This window comes from Manduca sexta, chromosome 14 (assembly GCF_014839805.1).
Source record: "Manduca sexta isolate Smith_Timp_Sample1 chromosome 14, JHU_Msex_v1.0, whole genome shotgun sequence".
In the NCBI taxonomy this organism is placed as follows: Eukaryota; Metazoa; Arthropoda; class Insecta; order Lepidoptera; family Sphingidae; genus Manduca; species Manduca sexta.
In genome coordinates, this window is record NC_051128.1 from 4842311 (window position 1) to 4868635 (window position 26325).

At 39.2% G+C, this 26325-nt stretch overlaps 1 protein-coding gene across 2 annotated transcripts in view; it reads right to left on the reverse strand.

Moving 5' to 3' along the window:
• Positions 1–364: 364 nt before the first annotated feature.
• Positions 365–26325, reverse strand: part of LOC115456130 (F-box/LRR-repeat protein 4) — a 29836-nt gene continuing 3875 nt past the window's right edge. For both annotated transcript variants that reach the window (XM_030185052.2, XM_030185043.2), the window contains exons 5-13: positions 19896–20020; positions 12581–12733; positions 12280–12377; positions 10378–10487; positions 9500–9655; positions 8676–8841; positions 7934–8119; positions 4115–4184; positions 365–3800 (exon numbers count right to left, since the gene is read on the reverse strand). In XM_030185052.2, coding sequence (XP_030040912.1) covers positions 3690–3800; positions 4115–4184; positions 7934–8119; positions 8676–8841; positions 9500–9655; positions 10378–10487; positions 12280–12377; positions 12581–12733; positions 19896–20020 — 1175 coding nt within the window. In that variant the 3' untranslated portion in view covers positions 365–3689. The remainder of the gene's footprint in view (positions 3801–4114; positions 4185–7933; positions 8120–8675; positions 8842–9499; positions 9656–10377; positions 10488–12279; positions 12378–12580; positions 12734–19895; positions 20021–26325) is intronic.

Below are 26325 nucleotides of genomic sequence, written 5' to 3' on the forward strand. Positions count from 1 at the left end.
CGAATCCCGGGTCGGGCAAAGTGATATTTGGGTTTTTCTGCTCAGTATCAGCCCGGAGTCCGGAATTTGTGCCCGATATGGCGATAGGCTCGTCCCCTATCACATCATGGGACGGAACATACTTGGCGAAAAGTGGGTGCCCTAGTTGCGCCTCTGCATACCCCTTCGGGGATAAATGCGTGATGTTATGTATGTATGTACAAAAAAAAATGAGAACCAATCCGCCCATTTTTTTTTATAAATAGATTTTTTGCTGAAACAAGTAACAGTCCACAAATGTTTCAAAATAGTTAGGTTAGAGTTGGAGGTTGGTCCAATTGGTATTGCAATCGTATAAAAACGTCAAACTAAATCAAACACAGTGTCATATTTTATAATTTAATTATGAAAAAATATCGTCTACGAAATAAACTTACAATCTATGACTTATGTTTTGGACTTGAGACATTGCACCGGCTCCCGAGACGTAAGCGAAGCAGGCATATTCTTTAATATTTTCGCATTACTTAACATATAATTTTGTGAAAATACAATGAAAACTATTTAAGCTAATCATTAAGTCTTTTAATGTAAACAATAATTTTTAACATAATATGTATCCATTTATGCAAGAAATAGTATAGTATTAATACCAACTCAAAATTATTTGAATCCTAATATGGTTCACATTATACATACAATATGTTTAATTATTCCTTACTTTATAAATTTAATTACTAAATTAATTTGAATATCAACAGCCAAATAACAACACAAACATAGCAATATTTCAGCAAACTTATTAAACAATAAATTATGACAAACCAAACCGATTTTATGTCAATATATATTCTAAACTTAGATACGATAAATAATATTATTCTCTTCAGTTACTGTAAAAATAGGATGAATAGATGCCCTATATTAATATTTAAGTCTCAAGCATTAATTACACTCCCTAGTAATTACATTTAAGACAATTATACGATGGTTAAAAGGCGAATTCGCTTAAACATTTTTTTTGCTACTCTAAATTTCATAGATTTTTCAAATCAGCAAATTTTTCTGTTTTTTTAAATAAGTTAATTTTTTCGAAAAAGAGAAATGTCGCTTGAGTCAATTCGCCTTTCAACCGCCGATGTATATATTTGCGTAAATTTATATATCAAAATATTCTTCTAGACTCTTAAGGATCATAAAGTTATTTTCTAACTATATAATTTTACTGAAAGACAGCATATTACGTCTTGAAAAGTAAGCTACAAATACAAATAGGCAAGTGTGAAAGTTTTAAAAATGTATACTAACCTATTTTTATTTATTTTATTTATTAAGTCATAGATATAAAAACGATTCACAGCGACCACTGCACTAGGCTCTAGGCCCGTACCGCAGTAGACCAAATAAGAATTAACAGATTAACTTCACAAGGATCTTGTGTTATATTTGGTTAAACATAAACTCACGATTTAACACCGAGAAAGTAGACATAACTGGTACACTCAGTTCCAGTCTATATCGTTTATTTATAAAGCATAGTTCGAAATTTGCTTTATGATCGTTTTCAGACTAAGTATATCAAAAGAGTAGTTAATAGGTCATTCGAAATAGTTTTTCACGACTAATTAATAATACATATTTTGTAAAATTTTATATAAAAAAGGCAATAATAAATATAGCATTAAGAGTTTGCGTACTGTCCGCTATGTCGTTACAGGCGGTTAAAATTTGGATATTTTTTTTGTAATATCCAAGAAAAACGTAGCACAAGTTATTTTAACAACAGCACAACAAGAAATGTATCTTCGATTGTGAGAAATGTTATCTACATTTTGTATACTTACTTACTGTATTTTTTCTCACTTGGTAAAATACACAAATAATTTTTGTGAATGTATATTTCTATCACATAATGTGGAATTTGGAAGCAAAGAAACGATTATGGATAACGAATTAAATATTTATTTTTTAATGAATCTTTGATTACAGTATGCAGTCATTACAACATGGTTATTTGTTTATTCACATGACAATAGCAACGTAAATGCGATGTATACGATGAAGAACATTTTACTTCAGATTACATTTTAATCAGTCTTTTAGTGTATCGAATCTTAATATTAGGAATAAAAATTTAAAGCCAAATTTCGTGATCACCTTTTAAAAAAATGAACGTCTTTTTTATTCTATGTAGAAATACTACTGTACCTTTCGGATATCTATAGTCAAATAAGATCTCACTAATCCGATGATCTCGCTGTCAAAATTTAATTTTACATGTCTTTCAATTTAATTGTTTTATAGCAGTCGATGTCCCAATTATCATCAACCGATAAGCGGCTGCCGCATATTTTTAGTAGCGACTTTAAGGGGCATGAAATAAAGTTTTTTTCTTATATATTTTTTATAATAATACATGGGATAAAATCCGGTTCATAACTATAGAAATGGATTTAATTTAGTAAGTAAGGTATTCGTTTTTATACTGTAGTGAATATCGTAAAGGAATAAGATCTATCTTATTTGTCAGGTCAATCATTTTAAATCGTTGTTAAAATTAATATTTTTTGCTGCTTACAACTTTTTATTTACCCTCTCTTATTTATTTATATTTTTGGCAACACTTACTTCTAGTCTCTGAATTACTGCTGTGATTTTTGCTTAGCCATTTATTAATCTATGAGAAATTGAAATATAATTGACATTTATTTATGCAAAATGGTAGTAAATTTCATTCTATTAATCTAAACATTAGGTAGCTTCGTAGATTTGTATGTAGCTTAGAGATTATTCTATATTACACACAAATCAAAATGTTTAGTCAGATTATACATACAAATATTTCATTGTAAATAGTAAATATACGAGTTTATTTTTCCTGTCTCGGCATAGTGGTTACCCAAGTGAAGCCTTGCTTGGAGGGCCGGCACAGTCATGCCGGCATGCATGAATTTACTGTATGCCGTGATGAGCTAGATAAGCCGCATATGACAGGGCCGAGGCTTGGATCAAGCATTATATAAAAGCATAGGGACTAGCGCATTTAAGAACGCGAATTGGCTCATATTAGACAGCAGTATTCGGTTAAGGAGAATAAACACATGACGTTTCTTTCCAAACTCGTTGCTTTGCGGAACTCGACACCTTTATACATATCCTAAAATATTTACGCGGGCGAAAAGCGCCAAAAACGAGTTTCAACGTTCGTTTAAAAAAACGTCATGTGTATAACTTAATTAAGTACTTTGTTAAATTTAATTCTCTCCAACACATTCTGCATTCTTACCAATTACAAAGAAATTGTATAGAAGAATATAAATACTCCGTTGACACCTATTAACTGCCAGTGCTTATTGTGTTACACACTTCATAACACATATGAAGAACGCGTGGATGGCGAAATTAAATTACTATATTTTCAATTGAATTAGTAGGTAAAAAATGCAAGTCACCTATAAATCAAATCACTTTCGTCAACTGCATTCTTCTTGAGTCTAATAAAGCCAAAATAATAAACTTTATTACACACTAATAAAATATAGAATCGCACATAAATATTTATAAACTTAACTTCCGTAAAATTATGCATGCTTATTACGAGAGACGGATGAAGCCAAGCAACGTTTATTTAAACGCGACATTATTTACACATAGCGTTTATTAAAGCGCAAAAAATGCTCGGTATAATTTTGGATACCGTTTTTTTTTATTTATTCTAAACTAGGCGCAAGGAATAATGGATTAGGTGCTGTATTAAGGTTGGCAGACTGAAACGATCTCTTTATGCTTACGTGCGGATACTGCTCCCGCCATTCCAATACCTGAGAATTATTATTCAATTTATATTAACATCAATAAGGACATGCTTGTTGTATAGGGCCGATTAAGCTAAACGATCACTATTTTCATCTTCGGTACGATCCTGACATTGAACCAATCAAAATAAGTTATTCCAAGCCTGTCAAAAAAACTTAATCTGATTGGTCCAACTTTGCGATCAATGGCAATCGTTTATTGTAATCGTCGGATAGTTTTTTTTTTTTTTTATATAAGATATATATTTATTGATAAAGTTCTTTATTAATTAATAATTATAATATGTTATAGCACTTTAAAAGAGAAACAGTTCACTGACCTGAGATTCTTGTATCTGATCGCAGAAACTGACGTCCAAAAGTCTTAGCTCTCTGCATTCCGCCAATATTCTGTAATAAAGGATGGAGAAAGTGAGCGAAGAGAAATATTTTTTTTTTCCATAGATAGATAGTTGATGAGCGAGGCCTTGAGATTTTATTTTATTTTAAATGTTCGAAAAGAAATAAATTATTTTCCAAACAGAAGTTTTTTTGTAGAAATCATCTTAAAAGTTAGAAAAGTTTCAGTAAATTAAAAATAGTTTAAAAATATTTTTATTAGGTACACACCGCGACGCGACAAGTATAAAATTATCAAAAATATGTTTTTGGATTGTTGTTTAGTCGCCTGCGCATGCCGCTAACGCCGCGCAGCGCGCCCAGGAACAGCTTGCGCAGCTCGTATTGTAGAGTACTATAGCGGTATACGCACGCGTCGCATATGTCTGGCGTGACGGCGCGGACGCCGAGCAGGTCGAGCTGCGCGAGGCGCGTGGCGCGCGGCAGCAGCGCGCGCAGGTCGCGGTCGCACACGCCGCGCAGCGCGCCCAGGAACAGCTTGCGCAGCTCGTATTGTAGAGTACTATAGCGGTATACGCACGCGTCGCATATGTCTGGCGTGACGGCGCGGACGCCGAGCAGGTCGAGCTGCGCGAGGCGCGTGGCGCGCGGCAGCAGCGCGCGCAGGTCGCGGTCGCACACGCCGCGCAGCGCGCCCAGGAACAGCTTGCGCAGCTCGTATTGTAGAGTACGTTATGGCGGTATACGCACGCGTCGCATATGTCTGGCGTGACGGCGCGGACGCCGAGCAGGTCGAGCTGCGCGAGGCGCGTGGCGCGCGGCAGCAGCGCGCGCAGGTCGCGGTCGCACACGCCGCGCAGCGCGCCCAGGAACAGCTTGCGCAGCTCGTATTGTAGAGTACGTTATGGCGGTATACGCACGCGTCGCATATGTCTGGCGTGACGGCGCGGACGCCGAGCAGGTCGAGCTGCGCGAGGCGCGTGGCGCGCGGCAGCAGCGCGCGCGCAGGTCGCGGTCGCACACGCCGCGCAGCGTCGCCCAGGAACAGCTTGCGCAGCTCGTATTGTAGAGTACTATAGCGGTATACGCACGCGTCGCATATGTCTGGCGTGACGGCGCGGACGCCGAGCAGGTCGAGCTGCGCGAGGCGCGTGGCGCGCGGCAGCAGCGCGCGCAGGTCGCGGTCGCACACGCCGCGCAGCGTCGCCCAGGAACAGCTTGCGCAGCTCGTATTGTAGAGTACGTTATGGCGGTATACGCACGCGTCGCATATGTCTGGCGTGACGGCGCGGACGCCGAGCAGGTCGAGCTGCGCGAGGCGCGTGGCGCGCGGCAGCAGCGCGCGCAGGTCGCGGTCGCACACGCCGCGCAGCGCGCCCAGGAACAGCTTGCGCAGCTCGTATTGTAGAGTACGTTATGGCGGTATACGCACGCGTCGCATATGTCTGGCGTGACGGCGCGGACGCCGAGCAGGTCGAGCTGCGCGAGGCGCGTGGCGCGCGGCAGCAGCGCGCGCAGGTCGCGGTCGCACACGCCGCGCAGCGCGCCCAGGAACAGCTTGCGCAGCTCGTATTGTAGAGTACGTTATGGCGGTATACGCACGCGTCGCATATGTCTGGCGTGACGGCGCGGACGCCGAGCAGGTCGAGCTGCGCGAGGCGCGTGGCGCGCGGCAGCAGCGCGCGCAGGTCGCGGTCGCACACGCCGCGCAGCGTCGCCCAGGAACAGCTTGCGCAGCTCGTATTGTAGAGTACTATAGCGGTATACGCACGCGTCGCATATGTCTGGCGGTGACGGCGCGGACGCCGAGCAGGTCGAGCTGCGCGAGGCGCGTGGCGCGCGGCAGCAGCGCGCGCAGGTCGCGGTCGCACACGCCGCGCAGCGCGCCCAGGAACAGCTTGCGCAGCTCGTATTGTAGAGTACTATAGCGGTATACGCACGCGTCGCATATGTCTGGCGTGACGGCGCGGACGCCGAGCAGGTCGAGCTGCGCGAGGCGCGTGGCGCGCGGCAGCAGCGCGCGCAGGTCGCGGTCGCACACGCCGCGCAGCGCGCCCAGGAACAGCTTGCGCAGCTCGTATTGTAGAGTACGTTATGGCGGTATACGCACGCGTCGCATATGTCTGGCGTGACGGCGCGGACGCCGAGCAGGTCGAGCTGCGCGAGGCGCGTGGCGCGCGGCAGCAGCGCGCGCAGGTCGCGGTCGCACACGCCGCGCAGCGCGCCCAGGAACAGCTTGCGCAGCTCGTATTGTAGAGTACTATAGCGGTATACGCACGCGTCGCATATGTCTGGCGTGACGGCGCGGACGCCGAGCAGGTCGAGCTGCGCGAGGCGCGTGGCGCGCGGCAGCAGCGCGCGCAGGTCGCGGTCGCACACGCCGCGCAGCGCGCCCAGGAACAGCTTGCGCAGCTCGTATTGTAGAGTACTATAGCGGTATACGCACGCGTCGCATATGTCTGGCGTGACGGCGCGGACGCCGAGCAGGTCGAGCTGCGCGAGGCGCGTGGCGCGCGGCAGCAGCGCGCGCAGGTCGCGGTCGCACACGCCGCGCAGCGTCGCCCAGGAACAGCTTGCGCAGCTCGTATTGTAGAGTACGTTATGGCGGTATACGCACGCGTCGCATATGTCTGGCGTGACGGCGCGGACGCCGAGCAGGTCGAGCTGCGCGAGGCGCGTGGCGCGCGGCAGCAGCGCGCGCAGGTCGCGGTCGCACACGCCGCGCAGCGCGCCCAGGAACAGCTTGCGCAGCTCGTATTGTAGAGTACTATAGCGGTATACGCACGCGTCGTCATATGTCTGGCGTGACGGCGCGGACGCCGAGCAGGTCGAGCTGCGCGAGGCGCGTGGCGCGCGGCAGCAGCGCGCGCAGGTCGCGGTCGCACACGCCGCGCAGCGCGCCCAGGAACAGCTTGCGCAGCTCGTATTGTAGAGTACTATAGCGGTATACGCACGCGTCGCATATGTCTGGCGTGACGGCGCGGACGCCGAGCAGGTCGAGCTGCGCGAGGCGCGTGGCGCGCGGCGGCAACGCGCGCAGGTCGCGGTCGCACACGCCGCGCAGCGCGCCCAGGAACAGCTTGCGCAGCTCGTATTGTAGAGTACGTTATGGCGGTATACGCACGCGTCGCATATGTCTGGCGTGACGGCGCGGACGCCGAGCAGGTCGAGCTGCGCGAGGCGCGTGGCGACGCTGCAGACCGAGAAGGTCGCGGTCGCACACGCCGCGCAGCGCGCCCAGGAACAGCTTGCGCAGCTCGTATTGTAGAGTACGTTATGGCGGTATACGCACGCGTCGCATATGTCTGGCGTGACGGCGCGGACGCCGAGCAGGTCGAGCTGCGCGAGGCGGGGCGCGCGAGAGTTGTAGTAGAGAACGTCGCGGTCGCACACGCCGCGCAGCGCGCCCAGGAACAGCTTGCGCAGCTCGTATTGTAGAGTACGTTATGGCGGTATACGCACGCGTCGCATATGTCTGGCGTGACGGCGCGGACGCCGAGCAGGTCGAGCTGCGCGAGGCGCGTGGCGCGCGGCAGCAACGCGCGCAGGTCGCAGTCGCACACGCCGCGCAGCGCGCCCAGGAACAGCTTGCGCAGCTCGTATTGTAGAGTACTATGGCGGTATACGCACGCGTCGCATATGTCTGGCGTGACGGCGCGGACGCCGAGCAGGTCGAGCTGCGCGAGGCGCGTGGCGCGCGGCAGCAGCGCGCGCAGGTCGCGGTCGCACACGCCGCGCAGCGCGCCCAGGAACAGCTTGCGCAGCTCGTATTGTAGAGTACGTTATGGCGGTATACGCACGCGTCGCATATGTCTGGCGTGACGGCGCGGACGCCGAGCAGGTCGAGCTGCGCGAGGCGCGTGGCGCGCGGCAGCAGCGCGCGCAGGTCGCGGTCGCACACGCCGCGCAGCGCGCCCAGGAACAGCTTGCGCAGCTCGCCGCCGCACAGCCACGACAACCACTCGCCCGAACCGCCCGCTTGCAGGCTGCAATCACAACGTGCTTGTCATTTTTTTTTTTTATTGTTTATTATCTCATCATTTTATAAAAATGCGATGATACCACATAACGCGGCGATAGCCTAGTTTGGAGTCGAACGAACTGCCAAAACGAATGACCAAAAATACAAAACCCAAGAGCACGCACCTCTGACTTTTCTAAAGTTATGTGTGTATTCTTTGTGAATCATCGCTTGCTTAAACCATGAAGGAAAACATCGCTAGGGTACCTGCATACCTGAGAAGTTTTTTTTAGGAATATGCAACGTATGTGAAGTCTCCCAATCCGCATTAGGTCAGCGTGTTGGACTAAGGCCTAATCCCCCACAGTAGTAGAAGAGCACATACATGTATTAGCGTGGTCAATAAATCATTTAGCTAATCATTTATTTTATTTTTTTAGTTTTAACAAATTATTAATTAATAAGTACCCTTCGATATTTAATTTGGTGTATAAAGCATTGCATACAATTTAAAAAATGACTACAACAAACAAATCATATACACATATTAAACATCGCACAAATTATTAAAAAATACATACCACCATCCAACATCCAGTTCCTGTAACTGCTTACAGTTGCCGAGCGCTCGGATCCCGTTCGGCGTCAGAGAATACGATTTCCAAAAATCCACTGATATCAAATTTGGACAATTGGCCCCTAGAGCTATCGCCACCTCGTCCATCGACGAAATCATTTTACAGGACCCTGTAAAACAAGGTGAATTATGTTTAAATAAATGTAAATTATTTGTTTTCATTTACCTGTAGGTGTAAGATAAAAAAAGTGTAAGTTTCGAACAAAATAAATAAATATCAATTTTAAAGTGATTTAAATTTTAAACGGCCTAATGACACCCTAAGATAATTCGTATTTTTTACTGTCAAAATCATACTTTTAGTCAGAAATATACTCACACACACCCAATACTCGCACTAAACTACAAAATTATCAGAAAAGTAAAACCGGAATTATTGGTGGAAATATCCGTCATTTGTAGAAATATTTTTGGCTCAATGTTAGCACAAGTAAAACCGATTATATGATTTCATTTTTCAACGTAATGTTCAAAGTACCCTGAATGAATCTAGAATTTAGTCTGTGCCAAAGGAGATATCCAAAAACTGTTTATTATTGGACAACAATACTTTATATGTATTACACAAAATCATCATAAATTGTAGCCTATGTGTTGTTCTGATGCATAACCAATATTACTGTAAAGTTTCATCAAAATCCGTTCAGTAGTTTTTTCGTGAAAGAGGAACAAACATACATACATCCAACCTAAAAACTTTCGCATTCATAATATTAGAAGGATACTACTAAATAATTAGGTGTATATAATGTCTAAATAAATGCGTACCAACATTAAGATGCTGCAGACCGGGGTTGGACCTCACAATGTTGACGGCCGCCGCGGTCGTTATGTCGGTTCTGTACAGATCCAATCTTTTCAATCTCCTCAACGTCGATAGACACATCCAATCCGTACACCCCACCACGGAACGGAGGCATAGTTCTGTGGAATTGTAAATTGGTTCTTATAGAAAGGTGATTTAGGGTTTATAATGCATAGACAAAATGTGGAGTAAGTTTAGTTACGAGTGTGACGTAATATAAAATTCAAAACTATTTTTATTAATAATATTATTCACAGCGGTTTAATTTTCTTGTAGCATAAAACAGTATTGGATTATAATAATGATAATGCTCATAATCAATGAATAATTAAAATTATTCAAAATCGAAGTACATTTCAGGGCGTTATGAATAATTATATTACATTTATATCAAACGTTTTAAATACAATGACGTCAGGTAGGGAGGCGGTCGTGAGACACACACACGCACGCACACACACACACGCACGCACGCACGCACGCACGCACGCATGCACACACAGGAATAGAGGGGCGAGGGGGAGAGAGGGGTCGAGGGGGGAGATAGAGAGAGCGAGAGAGGGAGCGAGGGGGAGAGATAGAGAGAGCGAGAAAGACAGAGAGAGGGGTAGAGAGAGAGAGAGACGCAACTAGTACAGCGACTTTTCGCCGTGTAAAGTTTAAAATAGCATAATTAAAGCCACTGATTTAGGGCAATATCGAAATTCTATTTACAAAACAGATATCCTATTATTACTATTTCCACAGTAAAAAACAACGTATAAATATTCATTACATAATATATCGAAATTCACACATATACATAATATATGATTAAAGAACAATGTGTCACAAAACTAACCTTGTAAGTACGTAGAGGTGTCAACTATGGCTCTTAGCACCGCGTTGTCTACAAATTTGCAGCAATTCAAACGTAGATGTGTTAATTCGGCACCACTGTCTTTGAGGAAACTGTGCAACAAAACAACATTTAGTTTACGATTTGAAATCATGTAGCTTTTTCTTCGTAATGAGCCACAAAAAAACATATTTTTTTTAAGAACCCAACATTGACGTTTATAGTGTAATTAAACACTGCCCAGAAACATTTCCTCAAGTTAGCAATAAGTAATTATTACTGAAAGAATCGAAACATTCGATTATTCCAATTGTTCGAATGAAAGTAATGATTGATTCGATTATTATCGACGCACTGCCACTGCTCATTCCAGTCCAGTGACTTGGAAAGAGATTAGCAAAGGTGTAATTTACCACCATTATTCTTCGAGATATTGTTAACACCTCAATCGAGTAATATCACATCCAAAACTATCAATAGTAACCAACGCCTTTTAAACTAAAAGTATTTTTTGAATACATTAAATCTTTGTTAACGTAGACCCCTAAGGATTTCGAGTGCCTAAAACACTCACCCGAAAGTCCAGTGTACTTGTATAAGCCGGCCCTGCTAACAAACGTTTAGTCAGGTAAAAACAAAAACGTAGATCTACTGGCCCGTCATAATTACTGTTGCGCATAACATCACGCCATCATTGTCAATGAATGCATAAAAATCAATGAAATCAACTTACATAGCGTTAATTAATTACTCATTGTTTCATTTCATTCTTTAACAGTCATCTTCCGGTAAGTAAATTGATTTTATTCTTGATATTATATTACTTAGCGTTTTATAAAGTTGGAAAATATTTTGTCTTATTTTTGTCTTATTTAATATTTTTTTATAATTACGGGACTAAATTAAAATTCTCCTTAAAATGCAATTTAGATTTTGGAGGTAGGTGAAAATTTCTAACAATTGAAAATTTTATAATAATACTAAACATATTCATTCTGATACCATAAAACCCTATTTTTATCGTTATAATTATTACTTTTCTCAGCCCGCATTTAACTTGACACCTACTATTTTATTGAGTGACATCCACGACACTGCTATGAAACAAAAAATACATAGTACTCAGAACCTAGTCATAATTGAGCCCGAAAACATCGAACTAATAATATATAATTATTTACGCCCGTTATTACCTTGATATAAAGCCGTCTACCCACTACACAGTTTTGTATCATGACTATGATAGTAACGTATCGGGTAAAAAAAAATATTTTTATTGAAAATATGAAACAGTACCGTTCCGTAAACGAACAACACCGTCGCGTGCCATGCACGGACCATCAACAATTCGCTGGCCCACTTTTACAAGTTTTGTTATATTTTTGCATAAATTGAATTATATATATGATTCTATGTCCTTTTTAGTTTTCGAAATGTAATCCCGAAAGTATAAGTAAAGGGTCAACCATGAATTATTTTCTTCGTCTTTAATAAATTAATTTTTTTACCAATATTATAATTTTAAATTAAATTTTTACATCATTAATTAAAATTAACCTAGACCTTGTAATAATGAGCCAGCGAATTGTCGACAAAAATATTTTCCGGTGCAATGACGTTCCGTGCATGGCACGTGACGTTGCCAAACCGGTGCGCACAGACAGCATAGCAACTACGCTGTTGATACGTTCTAGTGGGCATAGTAGTCCGTGTCGTATTTCTTCCGTGCCTGATACGTTCACAGCACGATCATGGTATGATCCGGTTAGGTGGGCAGACTCCTTTAAACGTTGTCATTATCTACTCATTTTATGTCTAATTAAGCAAAAAAACAACTGTCAACTCTAAAAAGCGAAATAACTGGGCTACGTCATGATATTAATGATAATTTTCTCATGAACTTACTTCACAACATAATTGGACTGAATCATGCAATGGCTGCCGCACCAAGAGAGATCCAGTTTTTGAAGATATTTGCAGCGCATGGACAGCGTTACTAGAACCTGAAAAAAGGTACAACTATGTTTGAGTTTTTTTTTTTTTAGTTTGCGCGTAACAATTTTTTTCTTTAATTTATACAAGTTACCAAAATACATTGTTTGGTTACAACTAAAAAAATTACATTGCATCTGATAATGTTGATTAATCTTCATAATATTAATTATAAACGACAAAACCTCATAGTAAGTATTTTTTTGAAACAAACCTGTGACTGAACGCAGTGCCAATACGGTCTTAGGTCTATATTCCGATACAGTATAGCGTCAGAGGCGAGCCGGTTGAAATGTCGATTGACTTGCGCGCATCGGCATAATGATTGCATGTCAAGATATTTCATCACGCTTAAGATGGTTTCATCCTGAAAATAAAAAAAAATGACAATTACAAGGGATATCCTTCAAGTCCCATTAATGGGAATGTAAAAGCATTTTGTAAAACCAGCTTAATCAATAAAATAAAGATCCAATAATAGATTGAAAGTAAGCTATTTTAAATCAAAAGAAAACCCGTTTTTTTCTGTAAATACAGGCAAACATGTTTCCAAAAACTATACCAAATCAAATTGGTCCAATTTTACGATGGATCGAAAAAACAGTTGAGATAGATTAATGAATTCGGCGGATGGCGGGCGTAAATTCTCTGATACAACTTTCACTAACCTTATCCTTTGATTGACATATTTTGTGATCAACACCTAACAGCTAAAGATCATGTTCAAAAACAGATTTAAAACTAGGAAGCTAAGCTAGTTATCCAAACGCAAAATATACATAAATAACTAATCTCTCTACAGGCTTTGACCATGATCCATGATTAATACCAATCATTGCACCAATCTGGCGTACTATCCAAAACTATTTGCACCAGTTAAAACAGGGCATGCCAATAAACGTAAACCCGCGCAAATTACTTCATTGACCGTGATCCGACGTAACGAATCGATCAAAATTTACAGCAATTTCAAGGCGCGCCTACTATTCAGTATTACCCGTGATACAAGACAAAACTTAGATAAATGTTGCGCAACCAAAGTTTACTGGTGGTATGTCTCTCATATGTGAGAGTCCTCCTGGATAGGTACCACCGCAACGTCTATTTCCGCCGTTAAGCAACAGTGTGAAGTCACTGTTGTACTCCGGTTTGTAGGACAATGTAGTCAGTATAACTACTGGACATAATAAGACTATATATGTTTCAGGATGGCGAACGCAGTGGAATACCAAACAATGCTTAGTAATTCAAGGTGTTGGATAGTGTTTCTACTGTTTATGGGCGGTCGTATCGCTAACCATCAGGCGAACGACAAGCTCCTCGTCATTCAAAGAAATAAAAAAAAAGATACGTCATGTTAAATAAAAGATAATGTAAACATATTTGCACTTTACATTTTGTACGTGTCAATTGTTGTGCAAATGGTAAATATATGATAATAGACCAGCCCCCTATTAGATACTGAGTCATAATTTACTTTTGGGTTTTCTAAATTAAATAACTAATAGTATGTAGGTCTCTTGACTGCCTCGGTGGCGTAGTTGTAATGCATACGCGTATGGAACCTAGGACCTCAGAGCGATGCCGTACCGCGGGTACGGCATCGCTCTGAGGTCCTAGGTTCGAATAGCGGGTCGGGCAGTGATATTTAGGTTTTTCTGCTTAGTATCAGCACGGAGTCTGGAATTTGTGCCCGATATGGCGGTAGGCTCACCCCCTATCACATCATGGGACGGAACACATTTGGCGAAAAGTGGGTGGCCCTGGTTACGCCGCTGCATACCCCTTCGGGGATAAATGCGTGATGCGTGTGTAAGTCTCTTGTATGGCACAGATACAATTCAGTTGGTTAACTACACGTAATATTGCCAAAGGAACCCATAGCTGTCCTCAATGCACCGTGGACGACCATCGCTTGGTTATGATTGGTATCTTTATGGAAAATTTGAGCATTCTCATTTCTAGAACACACCTGTTGTACCGTTTAAAGTATTCATACTAGGCATCATGAACCTACCAGCCATTCCTCCTAAAACCCGGCCTGGCCTACGTGTATCTACTGTCGAAGGGTAATCATCTCTCGTCAGTCGACATTCTATTGGACCCCACTCCAGCTACCATCAGGTGCAGTGCAGTCACTTAGACGTGCACGTATGAATAAGAAGTGACACAATACTATATCATTTAAAATTCTGTATGGTGTTGCTACTGTTTATAGTCCGTCACAAGTCAATCGACCATCAGGCCAGTGAGCTACTAGTCACATCATTTAATTACAATAAAAAAATCATAGTCGTAATATAGTTTGCGCCAGGAAAACAAACTAATTAGTATTGGTATTGCAAATATTTTAAAGTCGTCAATCGTGTGACGAGAGTTGTTCATTGTAGTTATAAAGTTACTATTTTTAATTAAGTATTATATTATAACGATTTCTTTTATTTACGTGAATGTTTAACATTGAAATAAAACTGTACAACTGATTTTGAATCCGCCCCGTGACCATGAAGTCGACAGTCTTCGAAACTTCGGGAGTAAAATTAAACAAGTATATCTCGAACATTGACGTATAAAAACGGCGATAGCCGAGTTGGTTGTGGAACGGACTGCCGAGACGAATGTCCACAGGTTCAAATCCCAAGGGCACAATCGCTGACTTTTCTAAAAAAAATTGTGTGTGTTCTTTGTGAATTATCGCTTGCTTTAACGGTGAAGGAAAACATCGTGAGGAAACCTGCATACCTGAGAAATTCTCTATAGGAATTTTCCAGGGTATGTGAAGTCTACCAGTCCGCATTAGGCCAGCGTGGTGGACTAAGGCCTAATCCCTCTCAGTAGTAGAGGAGGCCCGTGCCCATCAGTGGGACAGTATAGAATACAGGGCTGTTATTATTATTATATTGTCGTATATTCTATAGATACGAACGTCCATATAAACTATTTGTTCAAAATCTGAACTAAAATGGCAACCAAAACGTCACTGTTATAACCTATTTATTCACTTCAACAACAAATATTTTTTCTTATTTGACAAATATTTTTATTCACAGGTTTACATTTACTCGAGTTCTTACATTATGAGCGTCACTCCGTACATAAATAACCACACGCTGTCAATGTCGAAATTATATTATAATCAGGTGTACAGATTGCAGTGCAAATGAGTCGAACACAATGAGTGTACGGACCGCCAGTTCTAGTACGTAGTACATATATATCGATGATCTCGAATAAATCCAGTGCTAAGTAGTTTTATTTCAATATAATGTGACAATAGATTTTCTCATCCAATTTCTACCTTATTACAATTAACCATCATTACTCAATTAAGACCATCATGACGAAGGTATAGCTATTAAATTAAATTGATACTGAAAAATAAAGACCATTTACCATTAAACACCAGATAATTCACTTGGCGTGTTTCATAAACGCTACAAAAACTTCATCCAATTTTCGTCCAAGTTCATAACAACTCAAACAGGGCAAAAGTAGGTACAAAACATCGCCATGTGCCTCCACTTCGAAGAAAGTAACATCACGTGCCCGTAACTTTATCAAATGTTGTTAAAGTTAATTATTTATCGTCGCGAAATGTACAAAACGTTCTATATACATTTATTCTAAAATATAACTCGTTTATATTCGATACATAAACCAAGAACATTACATACACATGACGGAAAATTTCTGCCAGATTCATAATGGAAAAATACAAACACGTATTCAACTAAATTACATTATTTTATTATTTGTATGACCGTAAATATTATTGAAAAATCGTGTTCTATGATGAATGTTTTTATTATTCTTCCGGTTGTCCAGAATTTCAAGGCTAGTTTGTAGAGCATAAAATATAAATCCAATTGTGATTTGAACAAGTGACACTGAAGTATGTTCGAAGTTATTATCTGAATTTTATGTCCTTAACTTACAATAAAAGGAACAATAAGTATAGAACATAATATGTAATTTGGCTAAGGAGCGTACGTAACAAATGACTAATTAAAAACTAAGGAATTTTCAATTAAAATAATACTATTTTTCAGATTTTATCGCAGCTTTTATATTATAATTTTCTCCCAAAGTTTCAAAGACTTTTATGAACCCATTATAAATAAAAATGGCAAATATTTATCAATACACCGATTCACGTCGACATTCGTACTCTTCAAATAGTTTGTGTTCAAATTGTTTATGTTCATCATTTAAAACGACAGCTATTCAATCAAGTATCGCTAATGTAAATATACCGTGAGAAAATCATTTCTATGCGTATTAGAACGACGATTATCAGGAATATCGTTCTTGCGAGACACTTCAATAGTACATTTTAATTCCGTAACGATGGTAAACAAAACAATCCACATTAATATGATAAAAAAAAGTTTTTTTCCGCGGGAGGTACCTATTCTCTAGTATTTATTGGAACTTTCTAGGATTGCGTCATTTTATCGATTACCAAGCTGATGGGTCACCTAACGTTATCTGTTTCTACAATCTATGAAAACTCCGAATTTCAAAGGAATTTCAACTCAAATACATACTGTCACTACGGAACCACGTAGCGCTTTGCTTTACAAGTTTTTGCTTGTATACGGTGATGTTTTTATCGAAAAAACGAAGAAGCAAGGGAATCCCAAAAAAAAAACGATATTATTATTCATTACACACCACTTAATATTTACAATTATAACAAAGAAAAAAATATGCCACATAAACGATCACATCTATTGATCGCGTTGACTTCCAAGTTTGATTTTATCACAGGTGAAACAGACCAAGCATTTGATATAAATGTCAAATTGACACCTCTACGCGTTGCTGAGAAACCAATGATAAAAGAAGTATAGAGGATGGGTAATATGGTCACGTGACATGCGGCACATTTCATGAACAAAATGGTGCCGACTCCGCCCCTTACAATAGTGATATGCTAGTACCGAAAATTTTGTATCGACATCGAAGAATTAAGAGAGACAAACAAGCCCCAAAAAGATCAAATACGAAAGGGGTTAGGAACTACCATAATATAAATATAACAAACCATAATGTAAACAAACAAACTGAAACTGATTTATAAGTAACAATTGTTAAACAAAGCAGTACCTGTTGTGACAAACATCCAGTTGTGTTTGATCTATATTTGTATGTTGCACTATTCCTTGCTAAAAATTTAAGTTACAGATTAAGATATTTATTTAATACATGATAAATGGAATAAGATAGCGTAGCCAGCAATTATTTGGTTGGTTTTATTTTATTTTATTATTATGCTCTTTGATCGAGAAACATAACTATGGTTCAGCAAACTAAAATCAATGACCGTAAAAATGGTGGTTAAGATAATCAATTATAATAATTATTTGCAATAACAACAATATGATTATGTATCTATTTCCGTGCATGCAAAGGTTGCTCGAAACATAAGACCGCCAATTGTAAAAATATATCTTACATTTCATCTTTATGTTGTTTCTTTTATGTTTATCTATTCTTTTATGTAACAATTCTAATTTTATTCATAGCAATATATTAAAGTAATATTACTACTTATTAGGTGAAGTATAATAATCATTACTATTTTACTTATCGCGAATATTGTTGGAAAACAGTTATCTTTACTCGCGTTAATTAAACGTGTGGTTTATGCATATCTTCTCAAAATGTAAAGAAATATGTATTTGGTGTAGGATTCCAATCACGTCGCTCAATATTCTCAATTCATTTTGCCTTGGTTTTTAAATTTTTTGGTTATCTTAAAAAATATTCTAATTTCACTTAGTTTGTCCTTCTGAATAATACAATATTGATGTGTGCTCTAACATTCTTTCCAAAGACAAAAACCGTAACTGATAAACGGGCGTCTGTTAAAATATCGATATCAATAATTTCTAAACAAATCCACCCACCCATCCCTAAGCTCGTGTGTAAACAAACATAATGATTTTAATGTGTATAAATCACGCCTAAAAGGGTCCAAAGCTTAACAAACCAGATCCACATATCATTTTAATTGATAAAAACACATCCAAAAAGTAATTATACAAAGATATTTGCTAATTTTCGGTAAAAACAGTTACTAACCTATGAAAATATATTTCGGGGTCTTTCTTGCGTGAATTCGATTTGCATCCTTTCACACAACACTGAGTCATTTTCGAAACTTAACAAATACACTAATAAACACACTGAACAATTGAGAATATGATTATATTACTTTAAATTCAATATTTATGAAGATTTGTTTACATCGTCTGACACTACATGTACTTGCCGACTGGCCAGCATAAAATGGCGTTTCTGCCGCAAGGCGGTCCCAGTGTGTTGAAGTAAACGAAATAGTGCCATATGCGAAGAAAGCAATTATTTTTGTCTTTTTTTTGTTGCGTTCCAAATAAGCTTTGAGTAAAAGAGATAGACATATATATTGACAATTCTGCGTCGATTTCCCTAACATAAATATAACTTATTCATATAGCTAACTTTTGAGGCCTGTCCTCTTTATATTTAGTCATTGTGAGAAACAACATCTTGAGAGACAGACAGACGGACAACAAAGTGACATCAATCGGATTCCCTAATTCCCTAAGTAATTTATGTAAAATCTAATTAGAACATTAGAACGATTTGCAGACTGCATTTATACATATTGGTACTTATATTATGTTATGTTGGGTTCTTTTTCGGAAAATTTCACACTTCGCCACTGCTATGAGGGTTCCTTTTGAGCTAGCATTGGTGGAAATAAAAACTGGCCAACAATTTAGCAAAACATGCAATACGTGGAAATATGGAAAACAGACGCAATATTAAAAATAGTGCTATAACATTTACTAACAGCTCCACATTACGTGTAAAATAGGTTTAACGAAGAGCATTCAAGATAAGTAGTTCTCATACAAACAGGTTTTATACCTAGAACAACGTAGTTATCGTTGTGAGTAGTTTAATCTGCGAATAATAATAATGTTCAATATAAATAATCTCGAACTGCAAAAGCATACTAAAATAGTTAAATAATTTCTTGCTCATGTTCTATAACAGGCAAAGTGACTATTAAGAAATTCCTTACAAGAAAGGTTATGCTTTATGAAGATCGACAAAAAACTGAATTGTGCTTTAGTTTTTTTACGTCACGTTTTATGTCATTATCAACAGAATCTACTGCTGTCAATTCGAACTCATGATCATCATCATCATCAGCACGTTGTAGTCCACTGCTGGATATAAGCCTTTCCCAAGGTATGCCACAAATTCAGGTGCTACCGGCCCGATTGTGTAAGTAATTCTCCCATCTAACCAGAGGGTGCCCCACGCTACGTTTGCCAAAACGCAGTCTCCACTCCAGAACACGCTTACGCAAGCAGCTATCTGTTCTGCTACACATGTGGCAAGCCCATTGCCACTTTAACCTACTAACTATCAGAGCACCTTGATTCTCTGACGGATCACTTCGTTACGAACTTTGTCCTTCAGAGAGACAGCATAGCTCATTTAATCTAAATTAACTGTTCATTGCAACTTACAGGTAATCGTTGGAAGTCACCGAGCGGTGGTCCAGTGTCGATCTGCGCATTCTTCTTGGGAGCATTTAACTGCGGCACGATCGCTTCGTGAAGATTCGATGCTATTATCTTATTCAGAAGCTGACCTGGAATAAAAGTTATTCTGAATTCTTCATATTCAATGATCACACACGTGACGATTTTAAAATTGAAATTCGTTATATTTTTGATATGATGGCTCAAGGTGACCTAGTATTTGGTTCATTTTGGATTGTGAATACATACATGAATTGAATGCGTCGTGATGGCGTACTCGTTTATAAAACATTTTTTACACTATTTTGTCTCTTTGTAAGAATCGTGATGAGTATCTGTTATTTAAGTGTTAAGTTTTTATGAATCTATTATACTATTAAAAAAGCTGAAGAGTTTGTTTATTTGTTTAAACGCACTAATCTTAGGAATTACTTTACGTTGGATAGCCCATAGATTTATAACTCCACGCTATAACCAATAGGAGCGGATTATTAATGAGAAATGTTGCAAAAACGGAGAAAATGTACACTTTTTGAGAGCTTACGTTGCGAGCACGGCCTAAAGGATAAAAGTTAAACAACAATCATGTATGACGAAATTGTTCCTTTTAAAAAGTAAATCAATATCTCACGCCACATCTGTCTGCCTGTCAGAACGCGATAAACACAAACACTAACCTACGGATTTCCTAGAAATTTGTTATGGAAATAATTTAGGACTTTGGGAAGGACATAGGCTACTTTTTATCCCGAAAAAATACATAACGGGACTTTTATCCAAGACTATATCACGCTAGCACGCGGGCGGAGCTGCAAACTAGAGCTTGTAACTTTTATAAGCTAACAAACAATATGACAAAAAAAAATGTGCTGCAAAGTTACCAACCAGGACGCTGTAAATCCTTTATTTAAACCGACAGTAACAAGGTATTAAACATACAGAAGTAAAACAACAATCGAAATTCATCTCAATATGCATTAAACAATTAAATATTTATCCACCAACGTTATTAAAATTAAAACTTAAATTACAAATTATTTACGAACAACGTGATGAAAATTGGTTATATGAATTCAGAAGATATTGAGTTTCTCAGTACAATCTCTTTTTTTTTATACTGAAATGGCAATGTACATGGTAACAATAGAATGTCGACTAACGAGAGATGATTACCCCACGACATTCAACAATATTATGCCGGCCTGTTGGAACCGGGTATACACAAGCTAATCCCGGAACGCGACACACTTACGTGGGCCCCTATGGTGAGTTTTAACACCTTGTGTACGGTGGTCGTTATCAGGGCGTATATAAAACATATCCTACCACCAACAATCACTACAATTGAACTTTAGTTTCATTAGAAGAAGGTCCTACATCTTTCTGAACGCTTCAGTTCCTGGTCGACAGATCAAAACCGCAGTAAATTTAAAATGAAATACTACTGTAAAAATATTTTCTTTTATCGTAATCTAAGCGGCGACAGCCTAGTTGGGTGTGGAACGGACTGCCGAGACGAATGTCCGCAGGTTCAAATCCCAAGGGCACACACCTCTGACTTTTCTAAAAAAAACATGTGTGTATTCTTTGTGAATTTATCGTTCGCTTTAACGGTGAAGGAAAACATCGTGAGGAAACCTGCACATCTGAGAAGTTCTCTATAGGAATTTCGAAGGTGTGTGAAGTCTACCAATCCGCACTAGGCCAGCGTGGTGGACTAAGGCCTAAACCCTCTCAGTAGTAGAGGAGGCCCGTGCTCAGCAGTGGGCAAGTATATAATACAGGGTTGATATTATATTATATTATATATATCGTAATCTTAATCTCTGGAACTATCTCCGACACTGAAGTTTCATTCACATGTCAAACTACATTATCTCTAAGTGCTATAGACTTATTTTATGTCTCGGAAACTAATTCATTCTTGGAAGGAACCGCAAGACTTGAGTATAATAGTCCGAACAGTCACAAGAACCACACAATTATGTTGCATCGTCATCAGACTTCCTATCTCACACAACCTAGTTCCGAAATGTTTTTTTTTTAGTATTTTACGAATCGAATTAAAAAGTAATAAACGGAGGTCACGTGGCCTGTCACATGACTTCATTTAGTGATCTCATTTCGTCGTGCCTAATTAGATGAAGATATTGAAACGTTGCGTCGCGTAAGAATGAAGCCTATGATATCGGGGTAAAGTTAGCGTGACCAATTAACTTTATTGATTACGGAGAAAATCGTTCACATTTTAAAATACCGATGAGTGAGTACGGTGAGTGGAGTGGGATCCAATAGAATGGCAACTGACGAGAGATGATTACCCCTCGGCAGTCGACACAATTATGCCGGCATGCTTGATCCCGGAACGTGAGAAACTTTTGGGCCACTATGGCAGGTTTACACCTTGTGTACGGTGGTCGCTATCCAGGCGGATATAAAATATATTCTACTAACAGCAAAATTGCACTTATTGATACAAAAATATGTAATAGCGATAAATTGAGTACATGTTGCTTTGTTCAGGAAACATAAACTGCTTTGTAAGTACACTCATCCGATAAATTAACTAAAGAATAACAGAATATGTTTTTTTTTTAATTTGATTTGTGTATTATATTATACAAAAGTTTTCAAATAAACAATACTACAGATTCTAGCTCATTATTCTCTGTTAGTCAATCGAAGTCGCTTTTCTTGTATTTTCGCCTTACTTTCTCGCATTACAGTGACCATAAACTGAACCTAAAGAAAGTAATTTTTATGACTACACTTATTTATATAAAATGGGTTAGAAGAATGTTTTTCCTTAGTGGCTGTGTTTCTTTGAGAGCCAATTTCCTTTTTTTAATACAAAATAAATTTTTACTAACCATTAATAATTGAGAATTGGCTAATAGAGTACGTGTTAATAATAAAGTTCCTAGTTCCTACTCAGTTGCGACTGTATCCTTCAGTAAAATTTTTGCCAAGTCATTTCACTCAATGCACTGCATGCACAACACTGACACATCAGACTATCCTATAAATTTTTATATCAGGTAATTTTTATATAAGTATTTACTTATAATATGAGCCCTGTATTATATGTTGTCCTATTGCTCGGCACGTGTCTCTTCTACAACTGAGGGATTAGACCTTAGTCCACACGATGGCCAAGTGCTGATTGATAGACTTCACACACCCTCAAATTCCTATAGAGAACATCTCAGGTATGCAGGTTTCCTCACAAAGATTACCTTCACCGATAATTAACAATGAATACGCACATAATTTGAAAAAATGTCACGAGGTGTGCTTTGGGTTTTGAACCTGTTGACATTCATCTAGGCAGTCCGTTCCACAACCAACTAAGCTATCGCCGCTTCTAAAAGGACTTACTTATATTACAATATTTACCCTTTTAAGCATTTTTGAATCCATGTGTTATTCGATTTAATCCAAATCACTTTAGTACGCTGGTTGCCGACAAAAATAGACAATTGCGGCAATACCTACCCAGATGAAACCTCGCATACACAAGACGATAAAAAAGTTGTAGTGTATACAAGCGTAATACTGTAGGTATTTACAGAACGGTAGTTTCGCACAATTGTCACGTACAAGGACTTGTCCTTTGCAAAACACTTTCATGCCGGCAGTTGAATAAGGATTAATATTATGCATATCTCGAATACTTATAATCTTTACATAACTACATATAAAACCACCGCCGCGTCTGCCTGAATGCGATGAACTTAAAAACTACCGAACGGATTTCAATGAAATTTGGTATGGAGATAATTTGAGACCATGGGAAGGACAAAGGCTATTTTTTATCCCGGGAATACCGTTTCACGGGCGCAGGCGAGGCCGCGATCAATCCCTTGTATTTTCCATAGTTAGATCGATTTTTTTATTTTGCTTTTCGTTGTAAAAATGTTCTATTGTCTATTTAACTACAAACAAATTTAATAAGCGCAAAACGCCCCAAAAATAATACAAACACAGTTTTGTTTCGTTCATATAAAAAAAGATAAATCATAAACTGCAAATAAAGCAAGTTAATATTGTCCCTAATAGCTGATTGTAACTTTAATGTCACCAGTACACTTTAATTAATTTGTTTGTGTATTAATATTGTTAAAATTCAAGTTTTCTAGGCAAGTTATGAGTAATCATTATTTTGCCAACTCGTTTAAGGATCAACTTGATTTATCAAAGCTACAGCTACTGCTTGCGGTATAAAAGGACCTTTCATATGACATAATATCTTTAGAATACCAACCAGGCCAGGAAGTGAATGATAGATGATTACGTTGGAATCTACGACCTTATGAACCACCTGTCACCAGCAATTTTGTATTGAATATTTAAAGCAACTATTAATACAATCATGTTCGGGCTCAACAGTTTCATTTCAGAAACACGCTGAGCCGCATCAATACCCTCCTTATGTCACCCATTGTCACCTAATGTCTGATGTTGTAAACAGAAATCCTCAAAATGGTTAGGTTAGGTTAGGTTGGAACTGCGTCGATAAATATTGTTCAGGCAACCAAATATACATTTTGAACCGAAACAAATTATATTTCAATATTTAAAACATATTTTATATCGGTTACTAAATATGTTGCGGCTTAAAAAAATTTACTCGTGACAGATAATAGGTGATTTGTATTATGACATAGTAGTAGCAGTTGTAATATATAGCGGCCCAACTCTTTCAGCGTTGAATCGTTACAGATTGGACATGTACCACAGTGTGGAATTGTTTAACGCATGTAAATCGGCCAGAGGATTGTATATAACCTTACCCCCTTATTCACATTGTGACTCAATATTAGCCAATCACAACGGCCCTATGTCTACGCACTGCGAAGGCTGCCATGCCGTCAGCACTGAGAAACAGACTTGTTATCACAGCTTTACTCCGTCCTTAGACAAAAAACATCTATAAATAAGGGGGTTAGATTTGCCCGGAACTAACCCCGCATGTTCGTTTAAGGAACCGTTCTTTGAAAACTTAGAAATAGCGTTCAGTCCAACGCAATATTCCCCCACTGTCATCCATCTCGAGCTCGCAAACATAAACTGTTACGGCTATCATAACAAAATCTCCCCACCATTAATACTTCGTTAAATAATCTATAATTTTACGTAATTATATTCGCAGAGTAAATTTATATAATTGTGTCATGAAAGAAAAACTGCCCAAACATTATGTAAGTATTGTGAAGACAGAGTTGCGGTAAAAATGGGGTCGACGTCCCACACGGCCGTCTTTCATAATCACAACTGCTATAAATTATATAATACATACATAACATCGCGCTGTTTTCCCTTCTCTGGGGCAGGCAGAGGTATAACACAAATCGCCAGCTTTGTTAGTTCCATCTTTAGAAGGCGAGTCAATTACCATTTACCGCGCATATATCCAGACTTCGGGCTAATATTAGTAGGATTAGGTCCATATTACTTTTATTTTATATGCTTCGTAAACATTTTTTTTTACACTTGACCTAGTGAGTGGCGTAATCCAAAAACTTATTGTTTTTTCACCGACTGGTCCCAGACCGTAACCATCGGAAAGGTCTGAGATGCAGAATAAATATATCCAATATCATCTAGGTAAAAATAAAATAGCGTCACGCCTGTATACCCGGATGGTTGGGCAAAGATAAGAAAACGCAAAATTTGCACAAGTTACCAATTGCAATGTAATTAATTTTAAAAAATTGCATATTTGTAAAATGTAGGTAGATATTGTTACTTTGACTTATCGGATGACCAACACCTCAGTACCCCCGTGACCATGAAGGCTGCAAAGTCTTCGAAACGTCGGAAGAAAATGATAATATAAAAACCGCAACAAAATCCGAAAAACACCTTCATTTAAATGTCTGACATTCGCATAAACATAAGAAATCACTACAATTATAATAATAATATGGTATTCCCATACCATCTTATGATACCATACCCTACCAAAATAAGTTTCTCTACCAAGACAGAATACAATCTCAGGCCAATTTTAACAGTGCATACATTCTATGCGCACGATCGTATCATTGACATCATCGTAATTATCTGCAAATTTCACACGTCATCCATTTGCATAACCCAAGAATAGAGTCAAGGGCGCAAAAGAAATAATCTACGTTGTAAATAGGTTTTAGTTGTATCCTTGCAGCTACTCTACGTAAGATTTATGCTTGGCAAAGATTTAAATTGCGGTGCGCTACTATGTTATCGAAGATTAAATTGCGCATGATCGAAAAACACTTGAAAATTGTGTAGTTGCGACGAACATAAGATTATCTAAATGTTCAAAACAAGCGTCTTGAATTAGACCGCCTTAAAATATACGTCAATGGATTGCCTGAATTGGGTATTGTTAGTGAGTTATTCGTGGGTCTATGTTGATTACGAATATATC